This window comes from Lonchura striata, chromosome Z (genome assembly GCF_050655825.1).
Source record: "Lonchura striata isolate lonStrDom1 chromosome Z, ASM5065582v1, whole genome shotgun sequence".
In the NCBI taxonomy this organism is placed as follows: Eukaryota; Metazoa; Chordata; class Aves; order Passeriformes; family Estrildidae; genus Lonchura; species Lonchura striata.
This window is the reverse complement of record NC_140740.1, coordinates 83752404-83778116: the sequence shown is the minus strand read 5'-3', so window position 1 is coordinate 83778116 and position 25713 is coordinate 83752404. Positions and strand designations below refer to the sequence as shown.

Here is a 25713-nt window from a genome sequence, read left to right as displayed (position 1 = left end):
CTTATCAACTCACCCATGTAACTTCTCAAAGTAGTAGATGTTGTGCAAGAAGCCTTGTAGAACATGGCAAAAATGGTCTAATACCATGGAAAAGAAGCATGTGGAGTTACAATTTGCATGAGGCAAAATGAAGGCATTTTTCTTGTGAAACATAAGAAGATATTAATCTACCTGTTTCTGTCAAAAATTAGGCCTCTTAAATGTAAGATGTGAGTATTTTTTATTGCAGGATTTCCCATTTTTACCCTTGAGGAAAGTAAAACATCCTGACAATCCCAAAAAACTGAAGTTAGAAAAAGTTTTTCCATTGATTATAAAACTGAATTTATAACTAAATTAACACAGAAGAAAAGTTTGCATGCCCATATTGCTTGTTTTGTAAAAAAAAAAAAATAATTAGTTAAGAGAAAGAGTTTATATACAGGCAGCCTTAGCCTCTGGGTATCCATTTACTGAGAGTTTTCCTAAGGTTATGAGACAAGAAGACCCTTACAGAGGTGCTATGCTAGCAGCCAGCACTGTTACCAGTAAGGGAAGGAATTACCAGTGTAATATCTGAGCTACACTGCTCACAGACACCTCTAACACTGGACCTGCTCCCTTTACACACCACTCTTTCCTTTCCTACAAAAGAAAAAGTTATTAAGGACTTGAAATTCCCCTGGCTCAAAACACACATTACATGATGAAAGTTTTCCTACTTCAGCTGCCCAGTAAAGGTAGTAATGGGCAAACCCAGCATTGATAAGAAGACTGCCAGTATCTGAGCAGAAACAGCATAGTATTTTTGGCCTGGCTGATTTTGACAGCTGCACTAATATATTAGAACAGAGGTTACTGCCTCTAATGGAGAATTGCAAAGCTTTCTTCATTTCAGTGTCAGAGATGTCAGGAGTAGTGCCCTTCATGTGAACCCTGGGGCACTGGATGTGGGTCCTGCCTCCACACAACATTATCTTTCCCCTTCGGGGGTTGTTGTTCTAATAAACCCTGTCATTAGCATTCTGAAGACTCAAAGAGCCTACTAAGGAAAACAGTCTCAAAGCTGCTGGTTGTATCTGGCATTCTCAGATTACAGAGGTACAGGCACACCTTCAGGCACTCAGCCTTTCCTCCCACCCAAGGAAGTTAAAATGCTGCTGCATTCCAGAGACAGAAGCATGCAGGCAATCAGCAAGCCCTTTGAGCCCAGAGAGAAATGAAGTGGCCCCACAAGTCTCATTTAATCTGTTTTTTAAATCTATTTTATCACTACGTTGTCTTCCTGCCCCTCCCACCAGCATTTTTTGACCTCTTCCAGGTTCCACAAATATTCACCTTCTCACAGACTTTTCATGAACTTACTCATTAAACATTTCAAATTTTTTTACATAAGGCATAGGTAAGTCTACATTCCCTGTGCAGCCCCTATCTCCAATTCCAAATGTACTGATGGCAGCTTCAAATTTTCCATGATGGATTCTGAATTCCCACGAAGTTGCAAAGTGATATCTCATTTCCCTGAGCAACTTTTGTATTCTCATGGCAGATTTTTGTTTGGTTTTATTTTATGGGTATAAACACCAGTACAAGCTGGACAGATACATCCTGGGCTTAGCACTGTTGACTGCTTTTTACACCCACTGCTGTCAGGTCCTTTCTCCCATATTTTCTTATCAGAGATAATCAATCTTGCTCTTGCATAATTTCGCATCTAAAAATTCCAGATGGAACAGAAAATATCAAGAAGTAAAACTGAACAGTTCTACATGGAAATAGTACCACCTAACACATCACTCAGATATAGCACAATTATACTTGCCCTGGAATTTTTTTTAGTTTTGTTTTTTTGTTGTTGTGGGGTTTTGTTGGTTGGTTTGTTTGTTTGTTTTTGGTGGCTTTTTTTTATTATTTGGTTTTTTTTTCTTTTTATGACAAAAGGACTGATGGAAAAGGGTTTAGACATGCCTATGTGGCACCTAAGGCTGACACAAAACTGACCTCTCACATCCTAAGGATTACCTCAAAACCTAGAGAAGCTGAAGGAAGCCATTTGGTGGGCTACAGCAGACTGGGATAACTATTGGTGGTAACACATTCTGTCTGGGAAAAAAAAACAGTCAGTCCCTGGAGGTTTGACTCCATACAGTCTGCCTAATGCCAAACAAAAACACATTTGTTATTTCCTTTAGTAATTAGAAGAAATGGTAGCTGAAGAAGTTCTCACCAACATCCTTTTTTTCTTTGTCTTAATGGTGGCTTACCAACATCCAATATACTTTAAAGCCTCAGGATGATGTTTTGTTTTTCAGGAGCAAGGAAAAATAGCTCTAAGAGAAAAAGGAATTTTCCAGTGTTCTCAAGATTAAGAGAACCAGCTTCTGAGGTTGTCAAATCAGCCAGCTTCTCTCGTTGAAGTCAGTAATTTCTTCCACAGGGATATAAGGAATCTTAGATCCCTCTGTACTTCTTATTCATGAACTGACACTTTGGAGTTTCTCAACTGTTCAAAGAGGCAGGAGAGGCTTGAGGGAATTTAAACTTGGCTCCGAGAAGCCTAGCTTCAGCAGAGGTCTTGTCTGTCAAAATAAAGTCAAGATCTCAAGCCACTAAGCATGCTTCCTCCTACATAATAAAAACCCCAACATGTTTGTTTTTTTTCCTCTCTTATTTTTCAGCTTCTCCAAGAGAAACCATAAGTAAGCTAAAGGAATAAAATTGAATAAAATGCTGAAGAAAAACCCATCTAGAATTGAATCTGGTTAGAAACATCAAGGGGAACATGGAATGCAGCAGTAAACTGTAGGCCAGATAAATATAATCTTAGCACTGAAAGGGGCAGAAGACCTGATGACAAAGAATGTGGAAAAGGCCAAGTACTAAATGTCTTTGTTACTTTACTTAGTGGTCAAACCAACCTTCAGGAATCTCAGGTTCCTATGACTATGGGGAAAGTCTAGGGCAAAGAAGGTTCACTATGGATGGAGAAGGAATATGTTAAGGAACATTCAAATAGACCAGCCATGCTCAGGTCCCTATAAGATACATCCAGAGAAACTCTATGAGCTTGTTTAATGCCACTAAAGGCCACTCTCAATGAAGGTCGTGGCAAGTAGGGAAGATTCCTGAGGACTGAAAGAAAGCAAGTATAACTCTCGTCCTCAAGAAGTGCAGGAAGAATGATCTGGGAAATTATAAACTGCTCAGCCACACCTCTGCTCCTGGGGGAGGTGATGGGTCAAATCAGCCTGCAAACTATTTCCAAATGTGTCAGGGATAAGCAGATCGCTGGGAGAGGTCAGTATGGATTTATGATGAAGGGAGCCTCAGTTCATAAGGTTCTGCAAATCAAGTTCTGGACCTGGGCAGGAAGAGCTCCAGGCACCACAAAAGGCTGAGCACCAGCTGGCATGGCAGAAAAAGATGTGGCATCTTTGTGGTCACCAAGTAGGCCTTAAGGCAGCAAGGTGTCCTTGTGGCAAAGGCAGACAGTGGTCCCTGGGCTGTGTGAGAAGTGCTGCCACAGATTGAGGGGGGTGATCCTTTCTGGCTCCTCAGCCCTGGTAACACATATCTGGGTCCATCCAGTGTCTAGCTCTGAGCTTCCCGGTTCAAAAGAGAAGAGGATGCACTGGAGAGAGTGCTGCAAAGATGATAAAACAATTAGAACCATGTGTAATTCTAGGAGAGGCTGAGACTATTCTGCCCGGACAAGAGAAGGCTTGGGAGCCATAATTTATGCATAAATGCCACATAGGAGGTTGCGAAATAGAGCAGAACTTTTCCCAGTAGTAATGTGCCATGAAAGGACAAGAGGCAATGGACAAAACTTGATATTCAGGAAATCCCATTTAAACACAAGAAAAAGCATATTTAGTGATTAAACACTGAAGACTTTACGCAGAGAGATTCTGGAGTCTTCATCCTTGCCCATATTCCAGTCCTAAGAAAACTGCTTACTTTCTATGATCCTGCTCTGAGCAGAGGGATCAATCAGACAATTTCCAGAGCTCCCTGTCAGTATCAAATATCCCTTGACTCTGGAAAGATTTGCAGCACTCTTGTAAAACCTGGACAAGTGGTAAAACTCCCCACAGTACAGCAGGACAATGCAGCTCTCACTACATCAGTGTGAGAATCACCAGCATCGCCTGGCTGGAATCACATGTGCCATCACTTTTATTGGCTTAGCGTCCAGATCCCGAACGTGCCACTGCAGAATGCAGTGAAATTAAAAATGCATATGGAAGGAAGACTGCTGGTGAAAGAGTATAGCTGGCTTTGCTTCACAAGTTCCAGCACAAAAGGGAGTAGGCAAAAGGGAGTAGGCTGGGCTCGTGACTCTGGTGCCACCATACATAAAGGCCTGTCCACAATTAAGATAAATCTTTACTGAACACAGTGGAATGCTGCTGGCACTGCCAACTCTCTCTTCCCATGCTTTCTTCTAATTCCCTCAAAGAGATTTTGGCTCAAAACTTTCCTTATTTGCACTCTGGCCAGAAGCAAAGTGTTTTGGATCTCTTCAGCAAAATGTGCTGGTTTTTAGTTCTCCAATTTGGTGCAAATTACACCCAAATAAAAATAGTTCCAGAAATGAGCTCTGACTGTGAAGCATTTTTGACCAAATATAGGGAGAGTTTGCCTGCTTGATTTTAAAAAAAGGCATAAAATGTGCTGAATCTAATGATCAGACTGATTATGGCCCAAATTAACACACAAAATTCCATGTAGGAAGTTAACATCTGTAGCCATGCAGCTATATCAAGACCTGAAAAGGGAAGAGATTTCTTTTGCAAAATGTATTACACATCTCTAAATACCATCAATCCAGTTAGAATATAAAATAAAAAAGTATTTTCTGATTTTCCTCCATTTAAAATAAAAATACCAAGAGTAGTTTAAATAACAAGAGAAGGTATATGTAATCCTACAGTCACCCACAAACCATGATCTTGCTTGATGAATTTATGACAAAAATTGTTTTTTCAATGGTATTTCATTAATGGAAAGATTGCACTTTCCTTACAAAAAAAAAGCCTAGCTGTTTTAAAAATAAATACAGGGTGAAAAAATCTGTAAAGGAAATAAATTAAAGTCTTCTCTCCCCTTCTAACTGGGAGACCCTTAAATATCCTACTACCATTTTAATACAACCTTGTTCTGTAGTTTATAAGCTACTGATAGGATATACTTTCTTCACAGGTGGTCAGAAGAGGGCAAACCACCACAAAGTCATGATTTATTTCCATTCCTATAGCTTTTTTTTTTTTTTTGCTTCTCTTTTCCTATTGCTCATTCTAACCTGCCTTGTATGAGCACTTTCCTGAAACCTTTTCTCAGTAATTAACAGCAGTACAATTACAAGCAATGCTTAAAACTGATCACAAGGTATTTGTCCATCTTCACTGCTTGCTGGCATAAAAATAACTCTTCAACATAATTATCTATCACATACAGCAATCTGCATAAACAAACAGCTGAATTAGCTTGCTGGAAAACAATGAAAGCCTGCATTCACAATTGCAATATGCACTCAGGAAACCTCACATATCTGTAAAAATTGATCTGTTTTCTGCAATGTATCCTGTGATGCTACTTCTCGTTTAGATGCTTAATAAGAAACAAATGAAACAAACAAAACAAATATATGAACAAAAACCCACAAAAAAACTTCATGCAGCCAAATAAGAGTGTAATCAAGAATTGTGCTGCTAAATGTGGGAGGCTGGCACTATCCTTTGAACAGAACTATTTGGAAGAGCAGATGAGAACAGAGCACAGACTGGTATCAGAGCCAGAGAGTAATTAGAGACAATTTCAGAATCAGTCCAAAATCCCCACAGAAGACAGGGAAGCTGTCTGGCTTCAAAAGTATGATGGAAAAGCATTAGAAGAGCACACTGGGTGCTTGGAGATCAAGCCATGTACACATAAGCCAAAGATCAAGGGTGTTCATTTAGGCACAAGGCTCCCGGGAGTGCTGCAGTATAGAAATGTTGGCAGTCAAGACACAGAAAAGGAGGGAACTGGGAAAATGAAAGGAAAAAGAAAAGCAAGATTCCAGTAAACTTGGGAAAGCATTTTAGTAGTGTCATGAAAGCTGAGAACAAAAAAGCTGAGAAATTAAGAAGAACAGGGATCTGTCCTGGTTCTGCAGTGCTTCTGGGCTCTGGGGCAGTGCTGTGCACAATTAAGACAGTCTGGGGCAGGAGGGCAGGAACAGAAAGAAATTGATGGGAGGGGAAACAAATGACACAAAACCATCTAAAGACATGTGATTTGAAGCTGCTAGGATTCAGTGTGTGTGGAAGGAAGGGAAGAAGCTCTGTCCTCTCAGAGGATCTTGCTCCTGGAACATGTCAGAGCAGCACATATGTCTGCTTATGTGGGCTGCTCATCACTGAAGCTGTGATGCAGCAACCAAAGCCCAAATATCTGCAACTGGCCTGCTGGCAGAACAGTAGCTACCTGCAATAGATGCAACTTGGACTTGGACCTGGCATATATTTTTGTCAGAAACATCAGTGCAGCAGGTCCAAATGTGATCAGAACTTCAGCAGTGGAGCACAGCAGAGCCCTGGTCTTAGCCTACAGAAAGACATGACCAGAGTCTACACAACCAGGGCCTGCTTCACTGTTCTTTGTGACAGCAAGTTGCACAGAGCAGTGATACTGCAGGAAGACTGCAGGTTACAATCTTCACACACTTCTGAGCAGACATGGACAGCCACCTTCCCTGACATCCCAGCTCTCACATTGGGCATTTGGCCCTTGTTATGTTAAACTTGTAGCCACAAACTTCCTGTTGCAAGTACAGAAATTCTCACAGACTCTGAATAAAAATGCTTTTAGTGTTTAAGTAAGTATTTTCCTTGCCTGGTCTAGATCTTTCATCTTTACTAAAGCAGCATGCACTGAGACTGGAAAACCACACATGGATGCTGACACCAGTCTCAGCTTTCCCCCTTTCCCAAAGGTCATATGGCTTATGGTGGAGGGGATGTGATGCTTCTCTGTGAATTAGCACCTATCTTTTTTAACGCTGATCCTAATTTCTTCCTTTTCCTGGAGCTAGAATAAAGAATGGGAGTCATGGCAAAACAATCGCGGCAACACCTAGCCCTAGTCTGAAATGTAGATGATAACATTATTGAGTTGGATGTGCTGCTGGATGTGCCTGTAGAGTCCTGCTGACTGCTAAGAGGCAGAAATGAAGTGGATTTTCCCCATCTGAGCCCACTGTGCTGCTCCGAAATAGCAGCAGTTACAACTTCCTTGAGGAAGCGCAGTGAAAGAGGTAAGGAGGTGCAGGAAGAAGAGAAAGGTGAAATTGTGCCTTTCTTTTTCCCTTGCATTTATCAAGTCCCTTAGATTCACACAAGTTGGCATATTCTTCTTCTGAACGTGTCCTTGAAAGGTTAATTCAAGCATTTGTGCAGCTTCAGATGTGCTGTTTTTAATCTCAGTTCCCTATTGCTCCTCTTGCACTGGTTGCCCAGACAATAAACGTGTGAATGCCTATGACCTGGTCCTACTGTGCATGCACTGTAGTTGACTCAGTATTTTTACCTCTGCATACTACAAATATGTCTGTAATTAACAGATATTGCAGTAAGCACGCTCACTGTGAGCTCTTTGCACACTGAGCAAAAACAGTTTCCTACTCTGAAAAGGTTTTCCTACTAGGGTACAACTATCAGGGAAATGCTGAGCTCTGTGTCCACTACAGTAAAAATACTGACCCCTCTTTAAACTGAGGCAAGCATTTGTAAAATGCTTCTAAACAACGGGGGAAGGATGAGTTCAGGTTGAATGGCATCACATACCAGCTCCAAATGCAAAGAAGAAACTCTTGTCTGGCTGCTCTTCCAGCAGGTCCTTCACCCTCCTGCCCATTCGCTCATTTCGTTTGTAGATGAGCTCCTGACGGAAGTAGCTGTCTATTTCTTGGGCAGTAATGCGCTCATGGGCTGGAAGTGTAGCATTAATGAAATTTGGAACCTAAGGTAGGAAAAAAAAAGTCTTCATGAAAGGGGAATTTGTTTCACAGGCAGCCATTATGCACAGGCACTTTTGCTCCACACAAGAGTGTAGCAACTGCCTCATCCCTTAAGGCACAGCCAGTAGGACAAAACCCAAAGCAAGCTAAAAAAATACTTAGCAAACTTCTAATTATGCATGGCACTTCATTTCTCTCAATACATCATTTCATAAGCTAGACAGATAGATTTTTTTTAATTCAAAGTCAACAAATACTATTATTTTGCCACATTGAAGATCCTAAATCCTGGTTGCTCAGTTGAAGTAAGTTTTGCCCCTAAATGCCTTTAGCTACATACCTCTTTCTTAAATTGCCATAGGTATGACATAACTATAATGATAATTATGCTCTTCTAAGAGAATTTGACTGGTATCAGAGCCCTCAGGCTGACAAAAAGTAACAGTGCAATTTGAAGTAGTTAAAAAAAAATCTCTAAGAGGGACAGATTTTCTCAAGAAAGAACGTGTTGCCACCTCCAGTTGCTCTGTCCTGACGGTATCTTTTAAAATGCTGGCTTCCTCCCCTGGGGCTCCCAAGGACAGCTGTGGCTGCACACCATCCTGACCTCTTGCCAGCAGAGAGAAAATGTGGGTTGCAGCAATTCTAGCTTCTTGACAAGTAGCTTTATACATTCAGTTATGGGGATTGTTAACTAAAAGTCTGCAAGCAGTGATTTCTGGAGAGCAGAGCCACGAATAAGCCAGGTGCTTTCCCTTGCAAGGCTGGGAAAATGCAGAGACTTTGGAGTCCCTCAGAGAGACTATTACAGAATATTCCCAAAGGGTAGGTAGCCCACATATTCTGGGCAAGCATGGAGTCAAATACAGCTTACTGAGAAGTTCTACTTAAAATATAAACTGACAGTGTGGCAAACTATCAGTATTCAGCTCTGCTGCCAAAGAGAATGTCTGGAGGTGGAGCCCCTCACATTAAATAAAGGACAGCTTTTCCCTTGGCAACCTGCCTGTCTCATGGAGCTGCTCTCTCCAAGGACCTAGGGGCAATGTCTGCAGTCTGTAATATCTCCACAGGACAGTGATGCAGCATCTGCATCCTCTTAAAAAGCTGATCTCCTCTGAGAAATCCTTCGAAACCTATGCATGGAGTGTAAAAGCTAGGCAGTATTGATGACCAGATGCCTGCACCTGTGGGAGGGTGGGTGTGTGGGATGGGAAGACAGCAGCACACACACAGAGCTGGGCACCAGAGAAGCAGGAGTTAGTATGACCCTGCAGCTCTGCACCGTATGTTTCAAAAGGTCATAGCAAAACGGTTATTCAGCACAGAAAGCTCAGGTATCAACACTTATTCAGCACTCTAAGGATGGAGCCTGTGTTTTCATTGACATGCACAAATTGCCAGGCAATACCTCACAAACAAGAACAGAGAGGCCTGATGTCTCAGCCTGAGGTTAGTTAATCTAACAGCCCAAATTGGTCCCTGCTGGGCATTTTCTCATGGTTTAAAGATCAGTGTTACATTCCATTGTGCTGCTTAGGAAACCATCTCCATAAACCCAAGTCTGTGAGGTCTCAGAAGGTCTCTTTTCCTTCACATTCAGTCTAAATCCATCTTTTCTTTGTTTCACTCCATTTCTCTTCTTTGGGCCGTGTCCACAGCATACAGTCATACTGATAGGGGACATTAAAAAGCTTGTAACTCGCCCAGCCTTACAAAAGCGTCCAAATCACGAGTGCATTTCTCTGTTTTATTTGCACAAGAGAGCCTGCTGCTGCCTTCTGTTGGCATTAGGTTTGCTCATACCTAACCTAGAGTAATTCCACAGGATCCTTAAGAAAGTAAATTATTAACTCATAGAGATTTGATGGTAAAGTGAACAAGGCACTCATCCAAAAGGGAAAGCCAGGCACACCTTCACTGCTTGGGTGCAAGAGAGGGGTTGAGGTGGTGCAGACTCCTGGAACAGGAGGCTGAGGAAAGCAAACATACCAGGGAGCCAGCCACATGCCCCTCACCCAGAAAGGACCTGCCTGAGGAGAGGTCAGCACGCATGTTACAGGGGTTAGCACTACTTGTGTGCAGTACAGGGGCTGCAGTGGCAAGACTCACTTGAGAAGTGTCATGGTTGAAGATGATGGAGCTGAGGTCCCCACAGTTGTAATGCTTGATAAGGTCTTCTGTCGTAAAGGGGATCTGGAAACTCCCTGCTCGGAGGCTCTCCTGCTGCAAGAGAGTCTGATTCAAAGCAAAGACCACCTGAGGGAGGGGGAGAAGGGAGGAAAAGACAGAGTTCCTGGTAAGTTCTCTTTTCATCCCATGAGAAGGTCGCAGACGCAATGCCACTGACTGAAGGCTCTCTGAAGCTGCTCCTGCTCTGAGCCTGCCAGTGTAGACATCACTACCCCATGCCTCCTACAGCTCCACAGGCACTCACCACACCTTGGATCCTGGCTGAGAATGGACTCACCACATTTAACTCAATGGGGTTTTGCCTGTGACCTGACTAATAGAGATGATACAAAAGGGCAGGCTGAAGCAATCTTGTTCCCTTAGACGACAGTTTGCCTGACCACCACAGAGCCCCAGGGCCTTACAGGCTCCTATCCCCACAGCTCCTCAGCCACCTACCTAAATTAAGCATGGCTTCTCCTTCCCTTCCTTCCCTTCCTTCCCTTCCTTCTTCATCTGCAAGAATAGTCACAGGCTGTTGTTTCCTGCTTTGTGTCTCCTCTCAGCCACATCTGGCTCTCTGGAGCAGGCCAGGGAAGAGTGGTGGCTGCTGTGGGGCACGGGTGGCTGCCCTCCCTGCACTCAGTCTCTCCCAGCTGAGCAGCATTCCTTCCTCCTCAGCCTTCTCCTGGGAATGCAAACATTCCCATCCCCTTTGCCTCAAGGAAAACTATCCGGCTGGCACAGCTCCTACCCCCAGGGACCTCTCTGCTGCCCATGAAGAGAGAAGAACAGGGAAGATCACCCTCCAGACGTGGCTGCCTCCCCACCTCCAGCACACAGGGCTGTCCCAGGCTGGTGGCCTCAGGACTTGACCCAGACACTGGCTGCTGATCCAGCATCCCCCTGCCTTGGACACTGCACAGCCCATGAGCGTGGCAGCCACTTAAAAGGGACAAGAGAGCACTTTGGGCCAACAGGTGTCTCTGAGGCCAAACAGATGCAGAATCTCTGTGCCCCTAGCCATGGCAGACAGCAGCCACCAAGCTCCAGAAAGGCAGGAAGCCAAGGAAGGACTTGGGGTGGAAACTCCCCAGGCTGAACATGGAATGCCTGTGGGCACCTTTGGTGAGGCATGGTGCTGCAGTGCCAGCACCAATCCTCTGTCAGCACCTGGCAAGTAAAACACTGCCATCTCTTCATGCATACACTTATGCTACCCCGGTTTTCACACCAAAACTGGACAACTTTCTGACTACCGACTGGTTTATTATTTTTATTTTTAAAGGAAGCTCAGATAGACTGCTTTGAATTTTTTCAAAAATTACTCGTAAGAGTGTTATTTTGTAAGCTCTGGTTACTCTCTGTGTAATTAACTCCTCCTGGACATTTGCCTCAAACGCCATCAAAGGCAGTCTAGAACGGAAAGTATTTGCCAACACTATGAAACTCACACATGAGTAAGCATACTCAATGTACTGAGACTATGTGAACCAAATGTTGGGATTACAGAGCAGATGTGGAAGCAAACAGGTGCAACTTCCCCCCCTCCACCACCATCACAACCATCTGTCAGAATTTGCAAAGAAAGGTGCAAATTCCATCAGACTGAAAATCATGCTGTCCCCACTACAGCTTAACTTACCTCTTTGGATCCAAATCACTAAGTGTGCAAACCAATATGAAAGTACATAATGTAGCATTAATTCTGGGAGGGTGAATAGCAACATTCATTCACATCTCGTGTTTGTAAAAAGGGAAAGAATTCACTTTGTTGGTACAAACTGCCCTCAACTGAAATAACAACTCCATGAGGACACTCAGGCAAGTTACCTCAAACTAAGCAGTGGCTATCTTGCAAAGGACCTCTGTTAGATTTTAAAGTAAATTTAACAGAACCAAATTGAAACTACTTTACAAAGGTTTGCTTGTAGGCTGGGATTTATCATGCTCCAAAGTCATCATTTTCCATTTGTTTGGCTTCAGAGAACTTTTAGTGGATGCTAATGACCAGACAACATTCACTGAGAGACAATCCAAATCCATCCTGAAAATATGGGACTTCTACAGCCATGACTGCTTGGCCATGCCAGAAAAATGTCATATGTACAATCAGTACATGAGAATGGCCTATTTTTAAGCTATTGTACACCTCCTGCTTGATTATTTACCATTAAAGCAGTATGTCCTTTTCCAGTCTTCGAAACCATGACCAGACAGTCCCTGTCCAGACAGCAGTCAGGAAATGAAAAGCCTCCTGAGCTGGTCGGGTAGCACTGCCTCAAAAACATCAAAAAGGCTTTGCAACCTGTTTGATTTTTTTCCAAACACAAACCAGTAGAGGGTAACTGGCTTCTGGGGAGAAAACACCAGCCTGCTGGGTGAGACATGAGAAAAAAGACAATCTCTCCCTGCTGTAGCCCTGCAGCCTGTACTCCTGCTGTCACTTGTTCTGCAGGCTGCCCTCAGGTCCATACAGGTCTCTTCCCTCCTCCCTTGCAATGTGCTTCAGGTGAAATAGATTCAGTCTTGCCTCCAGACAGACTGAGCCTGCACTGCAGCAGCCAGGCCAAGCCACAGAGGCATCTTCCTTCCTGTGAGCACACAGTAAGCTTCAAACAGCTACACAAATCTGCCCCAAAAGTACAGCATACTGCCCCAAAAGCACAGCATAAATTTCAGTGGTGACCTACAGTTATGGAGGATCACTGCACACAGTTCATAGAAACAGAGGCAACTCACCCCCTCTTCCTCCATAATCTTACCACTGACGTGACAAAAAACTGCCCCAGTGAGGCAGCTTTGGCAGCTCTATGGCCTTTGCTAAGAGTGCATCTTTATTGTTGGAGGTGTGAGAGTTGATACTGGAATAAGAAGAAATTTCAGGATGGCAGCAGGTGAAGGGCTTGCCTGCCCAAATGGGAAAGCACGAAAGACCTTTTACAATGAGGATGCTCATGTTTCATCTCAAAGAAAAATTGTCCCAGCTCAAGACTCCTGCATACCCTCCTAACCACAGCTGCCTGGGGACAGAGCATCCAGCAGCCTGCCTTGGACTCCATGGCCATTTTGGTGGTTTGTGTAGAAATGCATCTACTGCTTTTCTTTGTCATGGAGGACTACAAATGTTCCCTGACAGGTCAGACTCCCCCACAAACAACATCTTTCCCCACTCAGACCTGCATCCTATCACTGTACAAAATGAGGGGGAGTCACACAAGAATCACCTGAAGTTCCTGACATAGAGAGCGGGCTTCCACCTTGGTGCTGTGAGGGACAGAGATAGTCTCTGCTCTTTTGAGGACAAAGCAGCAGGTCAACTCCTTCTGCACAAGCCAAGATAAAACACAGAGGCAGAAATCAAGAGAGCATCAATGTCCTAAACAATTAGAGCTCCCTAATGAGTTACAGTAGTTCATGCATCAGGCTTTGCACAGCTGGAGTACAGGAAATTCTGTTGTCAAAAATACTCCTCTCCACATCAGCTGGTCTGAACAGAGCGGTGGCATCTGCTGGAGGGGGAATGATGGCAGATCCACTGAATATAGGATTACAGTTTGCCATCAGCATGAGCCTACAGCCTCTCAAAGCAATGTGATAGCTCTTCTCAATTCCTCTATCACTCCTATCTTCTTGGGGGAATTCAAATTCCTCAGCCAAAAGAGAAGGGGATGTGGGGGTAAAGGGGTAGGATCTGTTTGTGATATCAGAGGTTGCTTAAAGCTCTGTCCTGGTGAGAAGGTTATCTTCAGTAAATAGGAATGGATAAACATTGTCAGAGTCTCAAAAAAAGGTACGATTCCTGAACCTACTGTTCTTAAAGGATTTAATTTACTGAGATGGGTCTTGCTCAGAAGTTGGTAACTCATTATCTGTCATTATTTCTCAAAGAAAACATCAGACAGGTGCAAAGTGATGCTTAAAAAAACCACAGCCACCAAACTCTGAAAATTGTATCTCAGTCTTGTTTACCAGATGTGAAAAACTGAAGAAACAGAGCAGAAGCAGGGATCACAGCAGCAGCTGGTCTGAAATTGCTGTATTTGCTAGGCACAAATATTGCTTGCCTTTGGAAATCCTCATTCAGTTCTGCAGTCCTTTCCTAGCAATTCTGAGCAGTTAAGAAAACAGCAAATATGGAAAGGTTAAAAATAAATTCTTTATTTTTCTTAGAAATGAAACCTAAGAATGCATCTCTCTTGCAGGTATCTCTTGCATTACACTATTTTACTATTTCCAAGATCTTTGCTGTGTCCAGATTTCCAGATCTTTCCTGAATCCACACAAATCACTCTACATTCATCCTCCTTGCAAGACTATTCTTCCTCATTTCACACACCCCCTCCAGCAACTCCATCCTACTCTGCTCCATTAAGTGTATTCATACTAGCATCAAAGCATCTTCTGAAGAGATGTATTTGGGGAACAAAAGTAACAAGTTTATTAGAAAGGGATTTTTTTTATCTCCCACATCCCATTTTCACTGGGATCTCTGTTTCCCCCCAACCCTCTCCCTTTTTGTACTGTGGAAAAAATCGATTAAGCTCTCCAGTATACATATTGCTGCAAACCTCATTCTCCTCCTGGAGATTTCTTCAGCTGTCAGGAGACACTTGTCCCCTTTGCTAGCATTGTTGGAGTGGCCTGCTAGGCTAAGGGGGTGGGGGAAAGGGAGTTAGAGCCTGGCAGATGCCTTTTTTGTCAAAGACAAAAGACCCCCTGCCATCCTCTCCACTTTTCAGCACTTTCATCCACATTGGATCAAAGTGCTATTCTGCATATGAAAGGAACCTGGCATTATTCGCCTCAAATTAGCCTATCGCCATCCCGCTAGCCTCCAAGTCTTCCCAACAAAAGCCCTCACATCTGTTCCATCGTTTGCCTCATCTTCGGGTTTTTTTTTTTTCTTTCTGCTCTCAGTTTTTGAGGGCCATTCAGCCCCTTGAATTATAGGCTGGGGAGCATCTTCCTTGCTCTGGGATCGCTCAGCCGGACAATTTGCTTTTAATTGTCTTAAGGAATCATGGGTTGCTTTTGGGTCCTTCTCAGAGACAAACTGCATCCATTACAGCTTCCATTCAGCCTCTTCAGCCAATTCTTTCCCTTTTTCTCCTCCTTCTCAAAAGCATGTTTCCCTCCTTGCTCTTCACCTGGAGGAGACCATTGCTTCTCTGGGCCAATGAACAATATTGCCCCAAATCAAAGCAGGCCTTAAATCAAAAGCATCATGACTATCAAAGTCAATAATCCTCCTTTGACATGGTAATGATCCAGGAGGCCAAGCGTTGAGAAGAAAGCAGGGTTTCTTGATCCAGTGTGATGCAGCTCCTTAGAAGTCTGGTGAGCCTTCTACAGAAAGTTGGGACTGGCAATGCCAGAGCCTGGAAGCCTGAACCCACCTACCATGAGAGCCTGCACATAGAGGCAGGAGAAGTCTGATTTTGGCATGGGTTGAAAATGGCAAAAGGAGGTTTAACCCACCACCTGCAGCCTTCAGAGTGGAGTAAGTGAATTTCAGAACTGTTGCTTTAGTAATGAAGAGAGAAAAATGAGGCAAATTCTCACACTTGAACCACTTCTGTGAGAATGACTGGATTGAAGCCATTAGCACAGACAGGTTGTATGAGGGACCCGCCCAGCAGACAAGAGACAAACAGTAGAATTCAATGAAATAAAAGGAAATTGAAACAACTTTAAGTTACTTATGAGTTACACATTTCTTATGGGTTTAATTTTATTTATATTTGGGTTTTTTCCTCAAAGCCATCATTGCAAGTAGAGGGAGCACCTTTTCAGCAATGGGATCATCTAAGTCACTTAGATGACATCCAGTTTGCCTCAAGTCAGACAACACAATGCTGACATAGCTAAAGGCAGTGAAGAATTTTATGTCTTTGCTGACAATAAACTCACATTAACACATGCCAAATTTTTGCAGTGTGCCTTACTAGGACCAAACAGAAGACACTGAAAGCTTTAAGTTGTTATCTGGAATTTAAATAGAAATACACAAACCAACCCTTTTTCAACTAGGAGCTATAAAAAACAAGGCTTTAGAAGCAATTAATGATTTTTTTCTTTCTATTCTTATTGCAGAAGGATGGTTGATAATGCTGAATCAAAGGAACACTACTTACAGCACTGCTGGAAGAAGTGCAATCCATTTACTTGTAATAGACTGCACTAATACACAGCCTTTTGTCTTAGTAATTTACATTGATTTACAGTGTAAAATGTAACTTTTATTTTTCCACTGACTGAGCAGAAATAAGTGCCCCAGTATGTGCTGAATGTGAAATAAGACCAGCAGTAGTATAGGCTGTTGCCATTTCTCAGGATGGTTTAAAATTCACATTTGGACACTTCCAAGACCTCGTGGGAACTTGCTCCCATCTTTCTATAGGGTTAATTATGTGACTATGAACCTGTAGCTACCCTCATCCTGAGAAATCTCCATCCAAGCTTATTGGGATTCCTCCCTGTCCTGCAGGAATCTCCCAAGCTTTCACAAAGTGCATTCTTTGTACAGTATAGAAAATCCTTGAACTGGTGATCCATATTTTTACATTACTGGAGAAGGGGTAAACTTTTTTTTTTTTAAATTCCATCTTTGTTAAATATTTTGTAAATGTTAGCTAAATTTGCTTCTGAAACTTTCACATATCATATCTCCATCAGATACATTTTTACTTCAAGAAACAGGAGTAGGGACTAGCCCTTTGTCTAATTTCATGTTTCTGCAGTCCTGAAGCAAAGTTGAAGGCAAAAAATATCCCCTCTATTTTCAACTACTATACTTAAAATTCCTACATATCTCCTACTCAGCATTTCTTCAGTTAGCCACATCCAGCTTCAAAATCATTTGGAACAATGATCCAAATGAAATGTAAATACTAGCAATCCTGATTTCTCTTAGAATAAAGTCACTTTCCAATTTACAGAACTGTCTAACCAGTACACTAGTAGGAATTGTTTCTTTCTTTTGCTCAATACTTACCCACTTAACAGAACAATCTCAAGATTGTATTAGAAGAATAAGCAAGTTGCAAAGCAAAAAACCTCAAACTAGGGTTTCCTGGGCTGAGACTATCTATACTTTTGAAATGCAACATCTGCAACTGATGTTTTAGTTGGCTTTTTGCTTGTTTGTTTTAAATAATCTTCCACTAAAATAGTTGCTTTGATCCACTCCCTCCTCCTTCCTCTTCGTTGGATAGTCTTAAATGCAGTTGAAACAAAACTAAAATACTGAGGTTAATAAAACAAACTTCTTTTTTTACACTTTTTGACATCTGTACAGGAAAATTATCTTAGAAAGGAAACAAATTTGCTTTCCAACTACAGAATACATTTAAAAAATATAGAAATTATGACACTTAACTGTGTTTGTTACTGTAAGGATTAAGCTAGTAAAATTGCTGAAGACTACCTATTTTTCACAGCTTCAAGGACAACATTTAGAAGCACTTTTTATCTTCCTGACCCACAATTACAGAAACTAAACAAACTTGGTGTTAATGACCTCGGATTTAGCCACCATGTTTTTTTTCACTCAGTGCTCATAGATGCTCTTTGGAATACTGCTAGATGAAAGAAAAATTCTTACAATTCCCTTCTAGCCTTCAGTATTTTTTTTATTTTTCCTCTCTACCACAGGCCATATATAGCTTAGGACTAAACTCAACAACAGCTTCAAAGACTGCTTTCTTAGAATTAAGAATAGTGAACATATTCTCACCAGTATTTGTACATCTCTTTTTTTAGTGGAATGAAATAATTCAGAACATATATATTTAATTGGCTGGAATGCTTCCCCCTCTTTCTGCAAAACTGGTGTACATTACTTGCATGATTCCTGTAGGTGTGAACAAATGAAGACTGTAAGATTATTAGAGTAAACAACATAACCTTGCAACACCATGAACAAGCCCAGAAAGTTAGCACATATTTTCTGGTAACCATGCAACAAAATCTTTGGATTTTCTTGAAGTTCCTCCAGGTAGGAAAGCATGTTCGGTATAAAACATTCAGCACTGATAAAACATTTTTTTTGCTCAATAGAACAATTAGGCCAGGACTTTGGCTGCTGTTCCAAACAGAACAACAGTTTTGAACTAGTGTTTGTGTTGTAGGTAATTACAAGCATCTTTAAGAGAAGGTTCTGACTTCCCAAAGGAGCACAGCAGAGCACCAGATGACCCTTCCACGGGTACAGGGGTGAAAGGAAGAATTTACATTATATTTCTATGTTTTTATATACTGACACTTGCAACAAAAAACTTCAAGCAAGAACTGCTGGAATGGTCCCTATCTGGTTTCAAGATGATCAAAGCCTGGAAATTCTCAATGCAAAAGCTTTCCAAGAGGAATAGCTCACGAATTTTCAAATAGTGAGACACAGGCCTAAATCTCTGGTCTTCATAGTACCTGTGAGCTCAGCCACACAGAAAAAAACCATGTCCCAAGGTAGGACAGGAATTTACAAGCCACCAGCTGTGTAGTAGGAACCCCCTGAGATGATACTCTTGAAATTAGTATTGGATGCACTGCCAGATGGCACCTCCATTCACCTCCCTGGCTGATCACATTAGGACATGACCACTTGTCCCAGTCCAACCAACACACCAATCTAAAATATTTGTATTTTCAGACCCAGGGAAATCCATCTACTGCCAACGCCACCAGGAAATTGCTGAGTGTTTGGCACTTCTGAGCAAAAGGCTAGTAAGTATCTGAGTGGTTTTGTTATGTTTTTCTCTTTGTTTTGCTCTTGAAAAGGATTGTTGCATGCCAGCAAGAACTCCTCGGGAATTTTAGGTGTCTGTCTAAATTAAACTGATTTGCAAGACATCTCCTATAAGGTAAACTGTTGCTGGCAAAATATGGAAAATTTTAACCTGTGGATTTTACTGAGCCAGTTTCAGTGCATCCAAAGCCAGAGATTCTTATTTTCCTCTGCTAGCCCTGAGACTTGTTCACTGTACTACATCTCTTTATTATTCAAATTCCCCTGCTGCCTACATTTGAAAATAACAGTGTTATATAATCAAAATGTAACTGCACCCCATCAAGATATGAAGGCAGAAGGATGCTAGCTCAAGTTGGACAGCAGAAGCCTTATTAAAGGTCTACTCCATCACTACCACTTGGAATGGACAAAAAAAAAAAAAGGTATTGCAAGATTTTGTGGGGCAAAAAGACAAAAAAGCTATGAGAATATCTCTGAACTCAAATAATTTAGACCAACTGAACAGAAAATTCTTAAACATCTCAGTGAACAAGGCAGAAAACTGTTCCAACAGCTGACCCTATCTTCTTTAGCACTTTTGAGCCCTAGATAGTCAAAAAAATTTTTTAAAGGCCAGGGCATGTCACCTTCCCCACAGCAGTTCCAGTACATGGTCACACACACTTACTGTCAGGGTAAGTGTTCTGGGTAAACATTTGCTCAAAGATCCCTGAGAAAAGCAGAGCTATCTGCCAAGAGCTCAGAATTTTTGCAAAGTCACCGTGATTATGTAAGTCTGACTGTCAAGATTAAAATGGTCCAAGATAAGCAGGCAGGCTCTGGGGTGTGATGAAAGGAACAGAAACAAGAACAAAGGATGTCAGGATTTATCTTACGGGCATGTTACAATTTGGCCTCAAAGTGAATTACTGGGTAGTTTTCCTGGGCTAGGCAGGGCAGCGCTTTTCAGAAATTACATTAAAAGGCCACAGTGTAACTGGTATCAACTCAACCAGCAACTCTCTGTATGGAAAAATGCAAGAATATATTGACTTATGGTCTGTAATATTCAACACCAAATCAAGAAGCTCTGGTACAAAAAATTGTAAAGAATGTGAAAACATCTTTCTCCAAACCCAATTTTGAAAATAACAAACAATATTTTACAACAGCAGTTGCTTAGTGAGTAGTTGCTGAAACTGTGACAAAAACAAAACAACAAGCAGGTAATCAGGGGAAAATCATTCAAGTGGCTGAAATATTCACCCTTCCCAAGCTAGGTAGATTCTGACAAGCTGTACTTAGAGACTAATGGGATCTTTCCCAGGCATTACCAAGTGACACAACTCATTTTTTTGAACAACAAACCCTCAAGAAGGTCTGTACAGCATAGGCATGAGACCTGTGCTTCAAAAAGTCTACCCTTAAAATTTACATTTGAATGAGAACACAACACGCACAAAGTCCTGGGTTAAATTTCAGTAGTGTTATCCACCCCAAAGACCTGCTGAAGTATGCCTTCCTCCTGCATAATTTCATTTTTAGTGGTGTGCACCTTCTCAGTGTCAGGCAATACCTCCTGGAGTTCCTTACACTTCTGTGTCTTCAGTTAAAATCTGACATGCAGGTCCACAAGCCTTGTGTCTATGCAGCGTTGTGACACTGGATTAAGGATAAAAGAGTTCAGAGATTACTCTGATATCAGTCTGTGATGATATCAATCACACTGGATCGTGACACAGAATAAATAACATAAAGCAGAAATTCAGCCCTTGCAATATTCTACATATCCCACACCATATAGCTTCTACAGAGTTTTAAAAAATATTCATATACATGAAAGAATTTAAACATTCCTCTCAAACTCATATGCAAGGAACATAAAGCTGGAATTTAAAAACTTGTGTCAAAATCTATCACAAAGAAGAAAGAACCTCTCATAAACATGAACTCCTATAATTCTTTATTTGAAAATATAGAATTAGGAAAAATGCCACCCTGTTGGTATTTCTGACTTGTCTGTAAACTTTCTAACTAGCAATTCCTGATAAAGCTGCCTCCTAAGAGCAGGACATGTTGTGTCTGTGGGTCATTCCCTCCCCTTCCTTTTTAGCAGCTGTTTTTTTTCTCAGATGCACTTCCTTGCTTTCTACTAGAGTCCACATTTGGGAGATTTTTGGCCTCCTTACACATGAGCAGGACAGGGCCTCACTGACAACAGAGAAATGTCAGTATTATTTCTTGCCTTATTTTTTCAGACACAGCAGTATTTCATCTGGGAAGAAAAGCCCACAAGTGCCCTATTAGTTTAGGAATCTTCCTAGACATTGTCCTAAGAACACTAATCCAAAACCACTCCTCCACCAAAACCAGACTTGTGTTTCTGCTAGCCATGCCAGGTTTTTAAGCTCTGCGCCATTCAAGATTAAATAAAACTAAACAGAAACCTAAAAGAACAACAGAGATTCCTGTTCAGAACATGCCATATTTATTGTGTTGTTTAATGCACTTGGTGCAGAAAAGAAAATTCACATCAAAAATCTTGTTAGGAAATCTTATATAAAATAACATCTGTTTGTGACAGATAAAACATGGAAAGAAATCACTGCATTTCAAACTCTTTTATAAATAAAAAAAAAAACCTCTGAAACATGGTCACACTTCCAGAATCTGCTGAGAGGTTTGGAATTAATGTAAAAGGAAATGTAAGTTTTTGAAGAGATTTGAGAAGCGACTGGATATTCTTCATATCAGCCTCACTGTGATCTATGTGATCCCAAAACACAGTGAATGCACATGTGAATTTCAAGCATAGAGGACATTAAAGCCTTTTGTCATGTGCATACACACCACTTTCCAAAAATTCAGCCCCAACCAGCTCCATGCTTCCAGCTGAACAGTGCTGAAGATTAAGTGTAGCACTTGCTAGTGTCTCACTTCATTGCTTCTAAATCATCGCCTTCTTGCTTTCAAAAATAGGATTTCACACTACATGAGCACGTTGAGCTGGTTGTGATACATGGGCTGAAGCCTTTCTTCTTGCTGCAAAAACCAGAACTCTATATAAATTCTCTTCCTTTTCCATTCCAAGGCCTCTGTTCCAGGCTTAGTCTTCCTCTTCTGCTTACTTGTGACCTGCTGGCGTCCACTTTGGCTGTGTGACCCTCCAAAAAAAGCACTGAGTGGATGAAAGTGCCATTGGTGGACTGGAGACCTGACAAGTCCAGTAGGAGCTCACTCAACTCAGTGTTCCCAGTTTTCTGCTGCTCCAAAGGTGGGAAGAAGGGTAGGGTCCATTCCTGAAGATCACATCAAGCTAATATTAAGTGCTGTCACATTTGCTTTCTCTAATGAGGCTCTCCATACCTCCCAGATGCAACAGCAAAAGGTGTCACTATTTCAGTATGAAATTTGAGTTGCAGGGTGGTGTATCAGATTCTCCTGACATGGCAGCATTGAGTCTCTGCCTGATGACAAGGAGCACTGTGGAAGGAAGTGCTTTCACATCCACCCATAAATGGTGAGAATGAGATCATAGGGAAACAATTAATTTCTTTGTTATGTCTTCCACTCAGCATCAAAGCTTAGCACCAAACCCAGAACCCCAATCCTCTATCACCTGCCAGCCCCCTGCACAATTCCTTCCAGGAGACCTTTCAGATGAAGTGGACATGACTGCTACCTGAGAACAGTCCTGCTTGTTTTGTTCACACCAGAACAGTGCAAGCTCACAAACACAAAAACTGCAGCACCACTGCTCAAAAGGTGCAAACCTGTCTTACAGCAGGCTCTCAGCACATCCAACTGCATATACATTCCTGAACAGTTCAAACCAAGTAAAATAAAACTTGAAGGCTGCACACCCTGGCAAGTAACTACTTCATTCTCTATTCTTGGCTAGGGAAACAAGCTATTCCAGCAATGGAACGTGGCATTTCTCTGAAGTCCTCTTTTTGCAAGAAGGATGTCAGATAAATGTCAATCCAAATAATAAATGTGTTTCCAGCCTGTCTGCTACAGATACACAGCCTCTGCTGGGAATATATCACCCCTCTATAAAGGCCCTTACAAAATATTTTAGCACATTTATTTTTTATCCAGGTTGGAACATAGAGATAATTTTACTCACATTTCAATTAATCCAGGCCCATGTTTTCAGTTTACTCAGCAATCACACAGCTATGCTCCAGAGGCTCTCAAAATTTTGTTAGCACAACCCTTTGTCTTGAATGGCTCCATGAAACTCAAAAGTAATTGGGTCAACCCTCAGTACATTGTGTCAAAGATGTATTTGGTGCTGCATAGTGATGTTTAAATTTTGGTCAGACAGAGGAGTCACCCAGGGACACCAGGCAGTCATACATGAAATGACTGCACATTTTGAAAACCATCATCAAAAATCAAACCCAAGCAATCATGAAATAAAAATAAGTCATTCTTTAATCCAATAACTCATACTTTAATCCTATCATAATTTTTTTCTGTGCTGATCAAATTGTTGCAACAGCATTGCACAGAATGGTCTGCAATATTCTACCAGCAGAAAGGCCTAATTCAATTTCAATTCAAAATAGCTCAAAAACTGGTTTTGATAGAAGTGCTGACATGTTTGACCTTCATAACATTTGAAAATTGTTTTAATTCAGCTTTCTGCTTAACAGTTTCCAGGGACATGGCTTTTATCTTGTCAAAGACTTTTACTACATTATCCTAGTTCAGTCTGCTTGGGTGTCGTTTGTTTTCCATGAAAGTTCAAACAGGCTGCCCAGCAGTTTGCACTATCCTGCACTAGTTCCTTTAGAAGCCTTGGCTGCCTGTGCCTGCTTCTGCTGGTTTTTAAATAGTTAGTTTTACAGGGTATCCTCTCACCCTCCCCTCATCAGTAAGTTTCTGACTAAAACAATTTCAATTCTATTATTTTCCTGATAGTCCATATCAGCATTTTTTTAAACAAAAATACTTGCTTACTTCAGCCTTTCTGCCATGCTCAGGTAGTCCAAGGCTGTTCTTTCAAGTCCTTCTCTCCTCTCATCTTCCTCTCCTACCACCACAGCTTCTGCTTCCCTGCTGCAAAATGGTGCAATGAATATTTGGGCATAACAAGGGCAGACCTGCTGGTGGACAGTCCTCAAAGAAAAAAAACAAAACTGACCACCAGAAAAAATATTTAGTACATTTCTTGCTTATGTCCATTCCATTTTCTTTTCACACTCATTAGACTTCACAGCTTTATCTACCCTCTAAGAAAATTCCTAATTTAACAAATCAAAGGAAAAAAAGTATTAAATGAGCACCAATCTGTAGTCAACTTCGCTCATTTGGAAGGGAATGCAAGTAACAAAATATCAGCTGCATTAGTAACTGGTTTGGCTAAACCCAGAAAGTCTTCTGAAACTTTTATCCCAGTTTTGAATGGCATTTAGATATTTACAGGTTACTAGAGGGGGCAGGTGTGGCTGTAGAAAGGAAGTCCCATGGTCACCTTCTGTACAAAGTTTTTTTACAGTCTTTTAAATTCTTCACTGATAACATCAGAAAATATGTCTGCGTTTGTCATGAAGTCCTTAATCCTCAGCCGTGTTCTCTTAAAAAACCAAGAATGGGGGGGGTCTTTCAAAAGTATTGTCAAGAGCTAACATACGGAAGAAGCCTTGCAGAAAACACACACTCTGGAGTGGAAAAAAACCCCCACAGTTAACAAACAGCCCAAGTGCTACCATGAGATTCACTTTTCACAGACTGACCAGATGATGAACCAAACCTGTTGGAACAGCTCACCAGGAACTGCCTTAGAAACTTGGAGCAAGGGCTCACTGCTGGCACTAAAGCTTCTAACTGCAAAAAATCCTCCTCTGCAGACGTGAAATATCATGACCTCAGACACATTGCTAGAGCTCCCAAAACATTTACTGCTTCCCTTTCCAAGCAATGCACACCAAGCATGGACTTAAGCTAGAGCACACACACTGCCCTGTGCTACTGAGCACAGCTGTACCATGGCTTGGGATTCTGCAGACACACAGGGCTCGGGACTTGTGCAGCACTGCAAAACACACTGCACTCAGCATCACTGCACAAAAGGGCACAGCTGAATAAATTACAGCACCATAATCCTCCATTCTGACATTATTTAATAAATATTTGATATTCAGTAAATGCTTATGGGATTTACTGCATTAATGGAATAAATGCACAATTACAATTAATTTATAACATCTCTGACAAATTTGGGTTTCAAGCCTGTCATATCTCTTGAGCTTCCAAACCAAAAGGGCACAGAAATCAAAGGACTTTTTATACTTAGGAACAGGCAGTATGTTTAGGCAAGATAATTTATGAGGTCCTCCCAGGACAGGGGCTCTCACTGCAAACTGAATGTGCCTTTCTGTAATAGGCTAAAGAGCTAAAAATAACAAAATTGATTGTGAACTCTTGAGTCTCTATTACAACAAATTTTGGTGGGCTTTTGGATTGGTTTGGTTTGGGTTTTTTTCCTTTTTGGCCAGTGGTGTTTTAATTCCAAGATCAAAAAGGTCACCAGAACTTCCTCTTTGGAGATAGCACAATATTTCACAACAGTTATGGTAAAATTAAAGGATAATCTCAGGTGGATCAAATCAAAATATGGGAAGCAAAAATGAAAGATGAAGACACTGGCTTAGTCAATTCAGGACAAAAGAAGCCTGAGGAAAGAGACAGGCATCACCACAGTTCATCCTGCCTACAGAGGAGAGCTAACAAACAAAAGGATCAGCAATTATGATCCACAAGAAGAAGACACCAGCTTGCATCAGCAAATGTGTTTGGTATGAGGTGAAGCCAATATGGAAAG

At 41.6% G+C, this 25713-nt stretch overlaps 1 protein-coding gene across 3 annotated transcripts in view; it reads right to left on the bottom strand.

Moving 5' to 3' along the window:
- TRABD2A (TraB domain containing 2A) overlaps nucleotides 1–25713 on the bottom strand; it is an 82349-nt gene that overhangs the window by 17231 nt on the left and 39405 nt on the right. For 2 of the 3 annotated variants that reach the window (XM_085567711.1, XM_085567712.1), the window contains exons 3-4: nucleotides 10094–10240; nucleotides 7809–7983 (exon numbers count right to left, since the gene is read on the bottom strand). In XM_085567711.1, coding sequence (XP_085423837.1) covers nucleotides 7809–7983; nucleotides 10094–10240 — 322 coding nt within the window. The remainder of the gene's footprint in view (nucleotides 1–7808; nucleotides 7984–10093; nucleotides 10241–25713) is intronic. The other variant, XM_085567713.1, reaches the window with a different exon arrangement.